This window comes from Podarcis muralis, chromosome 2 (assembly GCF_964188315.1).
Source record: "Podarcis muralis chromosome 2, rPodMur119.hap1.1, whole genome shotgun sequence".
NCBI classification, from domain to species: Eukaryota; Metazoa; Chordata; class Lepidosauria; order Squamata; family Lacertidae; genus Podarcis; species Podarcis muralis.
In genome coordinates this window covers 50190800-50204123 of record NC_135656.1, presented here as the reverse complement: position 1 = coordinate 50204123, position 13324 = coordinate 50190800, and the positions used below count along the sequence as shown (strand labels likewise).

The window sequence follows — 13324 nt, the reverse complement described above, 5'->3', positions numbered from 1 at the left end:
ATACCCCACCCATCTGGCTGGGTTTCCTCAGTCACTCTGGGCGGCTCGTAACAGAGGACTAAAAACAGAATAAAATTTCAAACATCAACAACTTCCCAAAAACAGGGCTGCCTTCAGATGTCTTCTAAAAGTCAGGTAGTTGTTTATTTCCTTGACATCTGATGGGAGGGCGTTCCACAGGGCAGGTGCCACTACCGAGAAGGCCCTCTGCCTGGTTCCCTGTAACCTCACTTCTCACAGTGAGGGAACCGCCAGAAGGCCCTTGGCAGTGGACCTCAATGTCAGGGCTGAACAATGAGGGTGGAGACGTTCCTTCAGGTATACTGGACCGAAGCCATTTAGGGCTTTAATGGTCAGCAGCAACACTTTGAATTGTGCTCAGAAATGTACTGGGAGCCAATGTAGGTCTTTAAGGACTGGTGTTATGTGGTCTCGGTGTCCGCTCTCAGTCACCAGTCTAGCTGCCGCATTTTGGATTATTTGCAGTTTCTAGATCACCTTCAAAGGTAGCCCCACATAGAGTGCATTGCAGTAATCCAAGCAGGAGATAACTAGAGCATGTACCACTTTGGCCAGACAGTCTGTGGGCAGGTAGGGTCTCAGCCGGCATACCAGATGGAGCTGGTAGACAGCTGCCCTGGACACAGAATTGACCTGCACCTCCATGGACAGCTGTGATTCCATAATGACTCCCAGGCTGTGCACCTGGTCTTTCAGGGGCACAGTTACCCCATTCAGGACCAGGGAGTCCCTCAAACCTGCTCGCCCCCTGTCCCCCCAAAACAGTACTTCTGTCTTGTCAGGATTCAACCTCAATCTGTTAGCCACCATCCATCCTCCAACCGCCTCCAAGCACTCACACAGTACCTTCATTGCCTTCACTGGTTCTGATTTGAAAGAGAGGTAGAGCTGGGTTTCATCCACATACTGATGAACACCCAGCCCCAAACCCCTGATGATCTCTCCCAGCAACTTCATATAGATGTTAAAAAGCATGGGGGAGAGGACAGAACCCTGAGGCACCCCTCAAGTGAGAGCCCAGGAGTCTGGACACTCATTCCCCAACACCATTTTCTGGACATGGCACAGGAGGAAGGAGCGGAACCACTGTATATCATTGCCCCTTTCCTTTTTTAGCAGCATATCCTGTCAAGAATTCCTTACTGGGAAAGTGATGCTGATGGAATACAAAAGAGTTCTGCCATCTAATAGTTTGTAGAACAACTTCCATGAGGGAAGAGAAAGTTGTCAGCTTGGCAGGGATTAAAACGTCCCACAGTGACAAGCTGAAGACTAGGAAGAGGACCCAGGTGGTAGGGAAGCTAAAGGTAGGGAGCCCAGAGCAAAGGAGATTGAAGGCAGTGGGTCAGCTTGGTAATTTAGACACTGGACCTATTGATCCTATGTTTTAATTTTAACTAACTTGCCAGCTCTGGATACAGGCTTTTAGTTTTTCATAAGAAGGAGAAGGGGGCCTCTTATGTTCCATAGGTAAGGATCAAGGATTAATTGTTTGGAGGACAATTATTGCTGCTGTTACTTTGGTGGTTCTGAGGGTTTTCTTAGGCACCTGTCTTGGAGATGTGATCGGTGTGCTGAAGAATCAATATTGTACCTTTGCTATGGTAGGCACCTTATTCCAAGAGCTCAAAGAGGAGATGGAGAACGTCTATAAAATTTATTGTGGTGACTATGATCAAGCTCTTCTACTGCTGGAGATTTACAGGAATGAGCCAAGGCTGCAGAAAGAGATTGTGGATACCCTGACTGTCACAGTGTAAGTAGCTCCCTTGATAGTCAGAAACATGTGAGCCAGACTTCAAATGTGAAATAGAAGTAAGCTTGTGAATGGTTATCTACTTAAGAGGGAGCCAATGTGATACTCTCCAGGTGTTGTGGACTACAACTCCCATCATCCCTCATTGCTAGCTATCCTGGCTGGGGCTGATGGGAGTTGTAGTCCAACAACATCCACATTATTTCTGGTTTACTTGCCCTCCACAGTGTAGAGTTACTCCTCACACTCTTCTTGCTTCTGTTGCCTGTGTCATTGTTGGTGGTTAATCTGAAGGTCCACCAATGGCAATGAAGAACTGAACCAGGAACTTCTGTTTTTCAACCTATTCAGCAGTGTGTTTCTGGATATGGCTAAAAAGATCATGGTCATGTTGTGATGCAGTGCCCACTCAGAGGCCCTGCTGCCTTTGTTACTTCTTCCCTCCATCTGTTGGAGAAGAATCAATCCCAGGGTGAGTTCGTTAGCTAAACAAACATGACACTGTGTGTAATGAGGCAAGGACATCAGTCAGTGGCTGGCAGCATCTGTGTCCTTCGGGTCAGTCCATCACTTCAGCTGGCTGAGACTGTTATCTGAGTGACTGAGCACGGCTGTGAGAGGCGACAGTTCTCTTTTGCAAATGAGCAAGGACAAGCTCCCCAAACCAGAGAGTGGAAATCTGCCAAGGTCTACGCAGGTCAATGGAACAAAGCGTACATTAGTTAACCCCAGCTAGTTTCTAGCCTTGAGTCGGGGTGTGGGTGTGGGTGGAATCAGTAAGAGAATGAATAGAGAATAATGGGCAAGAGCAGAGTGCAAATATGGTCTATGTTACATCTTCTCACTGTTGTTCCATTAATTTCTTATAGTTCCCAGCATCCAGCATCCATGATGCGCCATGCATATGTGGCAGCATTCAGTGTTCAGCCCCATACTGTGGCCTCCATTGCCAAGAACTAATGGCCTCTTGGACCCCCTCCTGCAATTCTTCACATAACAATTAACTGATTTATGGAATTCACTGCCATAAAGTGTTATGACCACCAGCTTAGGTGGTTTCAAGGAGGATTATACAAATTCTTCATGGAGGATATGTCTATCAATTGATATTGCTATGGGCAGCTATGCTATCCCCATATTCAGAGGCAGTGTGCTGCTGAATACCAGTGGTTGGGGAGCAACAAAAGGGGACGGCTCTTGCTTTTGTGCCCTGCTTGTGGTCTTCCTAAAAGTATCTGGTTGGGCACTGTTGAAACAAGATGCTGGAAGATGAAGCCTTGCGCTGGTCACGGATAGCCTCATTCATAATGTCAATTTAACAGCAGCAAAAGAATTCTCCAGGCCCTGCTGCATGGTGTAACCAGTTAACATGGCAATGATACAATCACCATGCACCATGACAGAATAACTAGGCACCAGGCAATGGTTCCAGTTTTCTTACAGGCTTCAACAAACATACAAAATCAAACTAGTAGGGTACAATTGCTGCATGGGCATAGCCAGGATTTATGTTAATGAGTGGGGGCAGACCAAGCTACCTGTGACGTGATTGGTGAATTCATGGAATTCAGGCCTATCACTCAGTAGGATTGCCAGCTGTGTCACTAGAATCCGCCACAGCATCGTCCAAATGACATCAGCAAACGTTTCAATTTCAAATATTCTGATTCTTTCTACTTTTAGTTAAGTATTTATTTATTGACTCCCCCCCCAGCTACACACATAAGCTCCTGCCTGTTTATATTGCTAGAGAAACCTAGGGAATCACTAGGCTAGTAAGTTCTGAAGCCTGCTTAAATTTTGCTGTCCTTCTGCATCTCTTGGACAGGCCTCACATTGGGGCTTCAGACCTGAGCTTCTTCCTGGTGATGCCAGTGCAACGGGTCACAAAATACCCACTGCTGCTGCAGAAGATATTGGAAAATACCCCAGTCAGCGACAGTGCCTATGGAGCTCTCCAAGCTGCAGCTGCTGCTATGACAGACGTCAATGCCAATATCAATGAGTACAAAAGACGCAAGGAAGTAGGTGAGGGAAATGGATGCTCTCTGGACACCATCTGCTCTACTCCAGGAGCCCTATACTGTGTGGGTGGTTTCAGTCACTTGGGCTTGTTTATTCTTCTGAAGCCACTCTGGGCATACATTTGATGCCTCCTTGTGGGACCCTGAGGTCTACATTGAGTGGGTTACCAAGGATGGCTGTGTCTCAATACTGACAAGAAAAAATGCAGACAGTGTAGAAAAGAATTTTTTTTAAAAAATGGTTGTATTGAGCTGTTTTACTCAGAGTAAGCCCACTGAAATTAATGAACATGGCAAACTTACTTGTTTTATTTAATTATTTCATATAATTTATAAACAGTTTGAGTGTAGAAAAAAAATCCTCACAGCAGTTTTCAGAAAGAGTGAAACAAATTTTTAAGTAAAAGCAGTTTAAAACAGACATCTGAAACATTCAAATAATAATTAAAATCAGCAATAAGCTAAACACAGATTAAAATACATGCAAGCATTCTATATATCTTGGTAGGCTTGCCTAAACAAAAATGTTTTTAGCAGGCACCAAAAAGAGTACAGTGGATGCGCTGATGTCAAACTTAGTTGAATATCATTCAGTAACTCTAACGTCAGTTCCACCTCTGCACTGAGAGTAGTTTGCTAAACCAGCCCTAAGAAAATTAATAGGCTAAGAATCAGGAACCATATACTCACAATTGGTTATGGATCTGAACCATCCAAATCCAAATCATTATTACGGTCATAGACCTCCATAAGTAAAAGCACCTCCATACATAAATGAAACATGCTAGATAGGCAATAGGCAACTGCAGAAGTAGAGGGTACATACACTCATTCTCTCAATTACAGTAGACCAGCATAAGATAAAGACACACAATAGACAGCATGATCTCTTGATAGCTAATTTCTTGCTCAGTGTTATGGATACCCACGCACACACAAACACAATCATGCAAACACACGAGGAAAGCATCCTTCCATTTTGCTTTGGAGCTGTTGCCCAGTTGCACCTGAGGAGTTGGGCTGAGGATCCCCTGTCGAGCTGGGAGCACTCAGCGGCAAAGTTAGCACTGAAGCAAAAGGGGCAGAGAGTGCCCCTTAACTGTGGTCTCAGAAGATGGGTGCAGTACATGCTAAAAAAACCAAAGGCAGCCATTTTCTCTCATTAAAAAAAGCCACAGTAGGGCAATTCCTTTTTTAGGCCAACCAAAATTTCACAAAACAGTGTGCAAGGTTTTGAGTCCTCTGCAGCTCTTCACCAGGCTAGATGGTGAACAAAGCAGAGTGAAAGGGTAACAGGGAAGGGTAACAGAAAGAGACGAGAGGTGTGTGAGAATCCCAATAATTAATTAATATGCTGCTTCCTTGAAAGTGGTCAACCCAAGAAATATTTTTCTTACCAATCCTTTTTGAATGCAACAGTTGTACTAATGTTGATGTACTAATGAAGAACTGTAACACAGAAGCAAATAAAAATAAGAAAGAAAGAAAGAAAGAAAGAAAGAAAGAAAGAAAGAAAGAAAGAAAGAAAGAAAGAAAGTGGCCAACTCAGCAAATCCTTTATGGCAATCTCAGGGCCAGTTTTAATTGAAAGATAGCTGATACTTCAAAACAGAACAAGGTGCTTCTCCACCACCAAAGCCATGTCTCAGAAACTATAGTCTTCTTTTTGTATTGGGACGGCGTTCTGTATCACCAAATGCCCAGGGCATTCATTTCTACCTTGTGTAATGTGCTTCTTCCCTGTTTTCCTACCTTCTAACCCATGTGACATGAGAATAGCAAATAAATATAACAAGCCTGGGTATCTGACTCTGCGGGAACGCCTGGCTCGCCTCAACCCCCACTCCATTGCCAAGAAGACCACACGACTGAGCCGCCTCTTTATGCAGGAAGCTGGAATTGTGCCTAAGGTGAGTGCTCTGTGTTTGTCTTGTCTCCACTATCTCACTGAAATGGTGGGCTGGCAGCATCCTGGAGTGGCAAGGGAGGGTGAATTCAGGACACACACACAAACCAAGACTGGCTGTTGGAAAAGCATTCTTCTATGCCACCCATAGTTTCTATTTCATCAGACTGAACTCACTGACTTGGTGTCTTCAGGCTGCTTCATAGATAGCAATAAGCTATCACATTTTAGCATCTCTGAGCTCATGCAATCGGTTTTGGGATCATGACATCAACATTGAGGAGCTCACATAACAGCGCCCACTTGTGACCTGGCCAGGAGTGTTTCTTTCATAGTTAAGGGCGACACCAGTAAATTGTGCAGTGTGGTAAGCATGCAAAGCATTTTCCTGTCCTCATCGCACTCCTGCTGAGGTATCAAGCTCAAGATGGTTCCTGTTTTACAGAGGCTCAAGCCCTTTGACCCTGCTTAAGAGCAGCCGATCAGTTATTAACCACAATGGGAAGCTGGGCTGGCAATCTGAAACGAAGTCATGGTTCTTTCCATCAGCAGAAAAATTAGCAGTGTCAGGGCACTGCAACCTGGTTTATGTGGTTTCTGAAGTGTGAGAATGAACTGAAAGAATCCGGGGGGGGGGGGGGGTCCAGGAATTGCGAGAAATCCTCTTGGCCTTTTTATTTCAATTTTAATCTGTATAGTTTTAAATTCAATCTCCTCTCTCCATGTCCTAGTAGTCATAGGAACATAAGAAGCTACTGTATACCGAGTCAGACCACTGGCTGGGTTAAGTCAGTCTTGTCTACATTGAGTGGCAGCAGCTCTCCAGTTTTTCAGACAAGGGTCTCTCCCAGGCCTGCCTGGAGATGCCAGGGACTGAACCAGGGACCTTCTGCATGCAAAGCACATGCTCTGCCACTGAGCTACGGCCCTCCTTCATAGTTCTTAATTTTTAATCTTATTTGTTTTATTAGCATAATTTGAAAATGAAAGGAAACCATTCCTTTCAATATCCCAACTCTGCTGTTTATGCAGCCAACAGGAAAATGTTATCAGGCACCAGGGCACTTCAGAGGTACAGAAGAAGAATTCCATAGCAAGTCTTGTATTAGGTATTTAGTTTCCTGCTGATCTAAGGTGTGCATATATCAGGAATAATGTTTAATTTCCTGGAAGACTCCAAAGGCGACAGGTGCTTGTTTTGTGTAAATAATAATAATTCATTAATGTTTTGTTCAACACTGCATGAGAGGTGCAACAGAACTTCCTCTCCTGTCCTTGTGCACCCCCGAAATCTGCTCCATGGCACCCCCAGCCCTCTTGAGCAGATTTTGGGGATGGGGCTGCAGAGGAGAGGAGAAGGAAGTTCCACTGAACAAGTAGAAGTCTGTCACATGAACAGAATGGCAGTATTGGATTCAACCCATTAAAAAGGTAAAGGTACCCCTGCCCGTACGGGCCAGTCTTGACAGACTCTAGGGTTGTGCGCCCATCTCACTCAAGAGGCCAGGGGCCAGCGCTGTCCGGAGACACTTCCGGGTCACGTGGCTAGCGTGACATCGCTGCTCTGGCGAGCCAGAGCCGCACACGGAAACGCTGTTTAACTTCCCGCTAGTAAGCGGTCCCTATTTATCTACTTGCACCCGGGGGTGCTTTTGAACTGCTAGGTTGGCAGGCGCTGGGACCGAACAACGGGAGCGCACCCCGCCGCGGGGATTCGAACCACCGACCTTTCGATCGGCAAGCCCTAGGCGCTGAGGCTTTTACCCACAGCGCCACCCGCATCCCATTCAACCCATTATTTGCAATATAAATGTAAAGCAATGATGCACATGCGCAGGCATCACTATGTAGTGTTGCTACCATGCCAACACATTTAGTGTCTCATCTTCTCTCCTAGCATTCTATAACTTAAGGCTAACCCTTTGCTGTTCATTGGGGCTATAATATAATTTCCTCTCTCTGGTCTTTAGACAAAGGACAAAGAGTTTGACACACTGGAAGAAAAGTTCCAAGATTTGTCATCAGCTGTAGCCGATCTGAAGGAGAATGTGGCCTCTTTCCTGAGCAACACGGAGGTATTAATATTCATTTATCTCATGTTGAAGCTAGCTCATGGGATAAGTACACAGAGTACTCAGCAGGGATTTCTTAGAGTACCCTTGACAACCCATCATTGTCTCTGACAACGTTTCAGTAGCTGGTCAGAAAGTACTTGGAGAATCATGACTGAGGTCTGCCCATTTGTATCAGAGTTAAAACTTTTAGTTTGCATGTAAGTGCCTGGGCCCATTAGTTCTGATTTCCGCAAGCCACAGAGAAACAGCACTAATCCAAATTCAATTCGGGGAAATGAGTCTGCATGAGGGATCTAGCAGGAATATTTTTATGCTCTTAAAATGGCTGCAGATGCACATCTTTACATTGGAGAACGTTTTCAGATGTGAGTCTGACATAAACACCTGGCTACACCTTTGGGGTCTTCCTTGCCATCTGTGCATTTCAGGTTCATATCTGTGGATGGGATATTCATCCACAATTCCTCCGGTATATTAACAGGTAATTGAAAGGAAAGGAGTAAGTATGAATAAATGCTCTTCTGGGAGGCAAGCTGTAATCTTCCTGCAGGAATTGAGATAGTTTCCACCAGTATAGATTTTGAAAGCAGATAGGGAACCAAACCTTAGGAAACACATCAATCTTTCTTCCGCTGAGCCTGAGAGATGGGCTATGTCACAGTTTAACCTTTCATTGTGGTATTATTGCTTTATGCCCAGTCTGCTCTGGTGTTTTGCTAGCAAGAAAATGAATCAGAAAGAGTGTCCTCAAAGCTAACAGTGCTTGGCACATGCTGCAATCCCCTGCTCTTGAGATTCAGCATGTCGAACATACTCAGGCTCCATGCCCTGGGGGAGATCCTGTTGGAGGTGTGAATAAACTCCTGGGATTATATGAACCAAGGGCGGAAACAACCTGACCTCCAAATGCATTGTTTGGCAGGTTGACAACAGCTTTTAAATTGCTCTGCTTTTCTCTTCCTCATACTTCTGCAAGTATCAGTCCTTGGCCACAAAGAGCCCAGACTTCACCCTCAAGTACAGTCTCAACATTACAGAGTTCAGAATGCACTTCTTGAAAGAGGTTAGACAGAGGGCTTAAACACACTTCCACTTGTCCCAGTCCTGGAAAGCAAGGGTCCAAACATTTTTTTCCTTGCCCCATTCCTTTCCCAGGGAGAATCTGCTCTTTAGCTCTAATTCGGAGCAAATAGCAATCCACAGAAAGCCCAAATTGCCATTTGTTCCGACTGAGCTCTAAAGAGCAGTTTTCCCCAGGGGAAAGTTGCAGGAGAAGAGGAAGTGTGGATGAGCCCAGAGTGACCAGAAAATCCTCCCACTTTCTTTATTCTCATAACTGATTCTGATGCTTTCTTTCACAAGACTCTGTTTTCCTTAGGATAGATACATCCCCACACCAGATCTATCCCATAGGGGTACTTTGGAGCACAATGGCTGTGTACACATTGCCATCTTAAAGTGCAGCTAGGCCATTCATTTTTCAGTTTGGATCCACTGGGATAGCAGGGCCCAATTGCCTACTGAAACCCTTTTGAATGTAGTGAGCAGCATTTGGGTGGTGAGTCTTTGCTGCAATCACACACAGAGAGATGCTTGTAGGTGAGAAAATGATAATGTTATTTGTTTTAGGAAATACATAACATGGATGGGAAAGTTTCAAGTTCTGGCCTAACTAGTTAGCCTAGGAGGACAGGGCAGTCATGTCGGCTCCTTTGTTCTCTTAAAGGAAAGCAGGAAGATGACCCTCTTATCTTGAGGTTGAAGAGAGGAGTGTGAGGAGGAGCAGGAAGTTGTAAACAGGATGCAACATATCAGTCTAAGAAACAAGGGGATAGAGAAGAAGTAAGTTGACAGGTTAAAGGTACAGGGATAGTCTGGGAATATTTATGTTCCTCACTCTTCTTTGTGTTAACCCATTCAAATCCCTCTTCTGCAAATGCATCAAAATGCAATGTTTCGTTAAAAATGAAAGGGTAGATACAGAATAGATGTGGATTGTGGTTAACATTGTGTGTACACCACTTCCCAAAGCAGAAGTGGGAGCTCACTGGATGCAGAGGAAACAGAAGTGTGCCCATCTAAAAACACACTTGCCACTGAGAATTGGTGTGAACGGCTCCACACAATAGGCTGCTTCACTCATTCTTTGAGCAGGTTATGTTTCTGAAGTAGGAGCTGGCTGAAATCAGAAAAATTAAAAATATGTTGACTTTGCTGTTAGTTACACAAAGTGGTGATCTGTGATCACAATTCGCTGCTTTGCAGAGTCTATGGTTTTGGGACTCTGCAAATAGATTGTGGAAGTTTTTATTGGTATACAATCAGCCTCACAGTAATAAGTTATGAGACTTCAGAGCACCATCTAAAAATAGATTTGTTGGTACTAATGGCCCCATTCAGTCACATATTTCACTGATACTCTAAGCAGGTTATGTAACCAGAACAGAAAGGAGAAGAATGTTTGGACTTGAAGATGAAAGACCACCCAGTGCATTTTGAAGAAATTTTCACCACAGATCTTCCTTTACTGGATCAATGTCATAACTCACGGTTCCTCTCTCTCGTAGCATTGTTAGCTACCCTGTGTTTCGGAAAACCAGGATACAGATGGGTCAATTAATTGAAAATTAATTCCCTACTCTGGGACCATAGGGAGCTGCTTTCTACCAGGTCAGAATACTGGTCCATCTAGTTCAGTATTGGTGACACTGCCTAGCAGCAAAAACATATCTTAATCACTTCTTCATGTAATCAGGCTCTTTTCTTTGTCTCTTAGGCGTTCCTCAGCTATAAACCACATGAGAATGAACTAGGAACAGAAGGAGGGACTATCCAACAATATTGCCAGCTTGAAAGAAAACTCCACAGCACTGTCTTTGCTGAGTTTGTAAGTAATGTCTTGGTTCTTTCTAGTTACAGCCTGGTTGTGGTGTAGGGAGGAAGAATGTAGCAGATCTACCTTCCTCCACCCTGGCTGCTTCAGAGCTTTCCCATTTCCTGGTAGCATATTTGATGGCTGCCTATCTCTGAATCATCCAGAACACATGTTCTACTGCTCTACAACATCTGCCTTGATTCTACAAACACTGAAAGTTTGGCTGTTTACACACTCCTGCTTACTCTAAATCCAGTGCATCCCCACTGCTAGTTTAGGAAGAAGTGTGCACACAGCATTCACCACAAACCCATCTCTCTTCTATATCTACCCTGTTGCTTCTTATGAAATACTGCATTCCCCACCAACAACAACTTCAATTCGAATTGGGGGAGGGGAGAGAGACCTGGCTGTGTACATAGCCTTTGATTGTATTCTGACCCATGTTGCTCATTGTTGTAAAATGATGCCGCAAATCTTTGTTAGGAACTGGGTTCCTTTGGGCTTGGGCTGTTCGTGTTACATAACAAGTGAGAAGGTGGAGTCTGGTGATGGGACCCAGAGCATGTTCCTTGACCTTTTGGAGCAAGAATTCCTCAGCACTTCCCTAGTGGAACCCCAAAGGGCCCCAATCCCCGATGCCTCTCATCTGCTGAGTGAGGGGAGGTCAAGATTTCAGAACTGTATTTGATTTTCCTTGCTTTGCAGAGGAGACGACTGGAGAACCTGGTGTACCTTCCACTGGTCAACTTGTCAGAGACTCTGAAAGGGCCTCAAAAACTGATCAAAAAGCGCTTGGACAAGCAGCTGGACTATGAGGAATTTGAGGAGAAGAGGAACGAGACAGGCAGTGTGACATATGAAGAGGAGGCTGCCATGAATACCTATCTCGCCATAAATTCGCTGCTTGTGTCTGAGCTCCCAGTGTTCAACCAGGTGGCCCTGCAGTGGCTGGGGCATATTCTGCGTACATTTGTGGCCCTTCTGAGGGATCTGGCCAGTCAAGTTCTCCAAGAGGCAGAACGGGAGGCTGCCCAGGTAAAAAAATTGGAAGGGAGGATGAGGATGTGGGGTCATGGTGTTTGTGCCTAGAGACAACAGGTAGCTGTATTGCCTCCCAGGCTTAGGGACATACATGCACTAGTGGATGGAGTGGGAAAGGGTGCTTAGTGAAACTATCATCTCAATTAAAGATGGTTCCCAGGCTCTGCCTCTTGGTCATATGCAAGGGACCCCGGTTTGGACTGTGACATTTGCTACGTTACCAGCGAGGCTGTTGGGGAAAGACTAAAAACCACTTCCCCTCTCCTCAAACAGTTCAATAGAGAGATGAAATAGGTTTAACTATGGCTAACAGGTGCCCACTGCTCTCTCTCTTCCTTCCTCCCTGCTTCTGATAACAATGAGCATTTCGCTAGCATCTATTAGCATATTTATTAAAGAGATCTTCCATTTATACCAGGGGTCTGCAACCTTTAAGACAAAAAGAGCCACTTGGACCCGTTTCCGAAGAAAAAACAACAACTGGGAGCCGCAAAACCATAGCGACATTTAAAACAAATATATCTCCGGAGCCGCGATCTGACAGCGGGCGGGAAGGTGACGTCGGGACTGTGCGTGACTAACGCACGCACCGCCCCCATGCGACATCACAGCCAGTACAGTGCCTGCCACAGTGGGGAGTATCTGCCCCGGAGCCGCGGCAAAGGTGTAAAAGAGCCACATGCGGCTCCGGAGCCGCGGGTTGCAGACCCCTGATTTATACCATGAAGCTGTATGCCTTTTCTTTGGAGAGCTGATTCTGTTCCTCCTGCCCAGCCAGAGACATGTGCTTCAGCAGTGTTAGAATCCTGCCCAAGCAGTGAGTCACCTGACTAAGATAGGCTTGTTCTCAATCTCTTGGGGACTCTCCAAATTTCAAAAGACTCAGAGTTTCAGATCCTTCTATTATTCTTTCCCACACCACCAGCCTTTCAACGCCCCTTCCTGCTATGCCAGGATCTGTGCTTGCTGCTTCTCTCTTTCACCCAGATCTGGTAAGCTGCCCCACTGCCTGCTCCACAAGCAACAGCTGAACATATTTTAGTTAATTGTTTCTAATATAGTCATGCCTATTAATTTCAATGGGTCTGCTCTGAGTAAAATTAAGCAGCGTACCACCCAGTGGGCAAGATTCAGCTAATGAGTCCCGTAAGCGGACACTCTCTGCCCCCCAAATGTAGTTCAGGGCAGGTTAGGAGAACACCTGGAACAGCACGTGGTGGACAAGAGAGGAAGGATCCTTCCACCTGGCAAGCCAAAAGCCTTGCCCCGAAGGAACTATCAGCTCAGAGCAGGGGGTCAGCAAACTTTTTCAGCAGGAGGCCGGTCCACTGTCCCTCAGACCTTGTGGGGGGCTGGACTATATTTTTTGGGGGGGAAATGAACGAATTCCTATGCCCCACAAATAACCCAGAGATGCATTTTAAATAAAAGCACACATTCTACTCATGTAAAAACACCAGGCAAGCCCCACAAGTAACCTAGAGATGCATTTTAAATAAAAGGACACATTCTACTCATGCAAAAACACGCTGATTCCCGGACTGTCCGGGGGCCAGACTGAGAAGGCGATTAGGCCGGATCCAGTCTCCGGGCCTTAGTTTGCCTACCCATGGCTTAGAGCGA

The 13324-nt window shown here is 45.4% G+C and overlaps 1 protein-coding gene across 4 annotated transcripts in view; it reads left to right on the top strand.

The window, feature by feature from the left end:
* ARHGEF37 (Rho guanine nucleotide exchange factor 37) overlaps positions 1-13324 on the top strand; it is a 46621-nt gene that overhangs the window by 26377 nt on the left and 6920 nt on the right. For all 4 annotated transcript variants that reach the window (XM_028717575.2, XM_028717576.2, XM_077924449.1 and 1 more), the window contains 6 exons: positions 1630-1777; positions 3606-3805; positions 5581-5711; positions 7678-7782; positions 10559-10669; positions 11366-11695. In XM_028717575.2, coding sequence (XP_028573408.2) covers positions 1630-1777; positions 3606-3805; positions 5581-5711; positions 7678-7782; positions 10559-10669; positions 11366-11695 — 1025 coding nt within the window. The remainder of the gene's footprint in view (positions 1-1629; positions 1778-3605; positions 3806-5580; positions 5712-7677; positions 7783-10558; positions 10670-11365; positions 11696-13324) is intronic.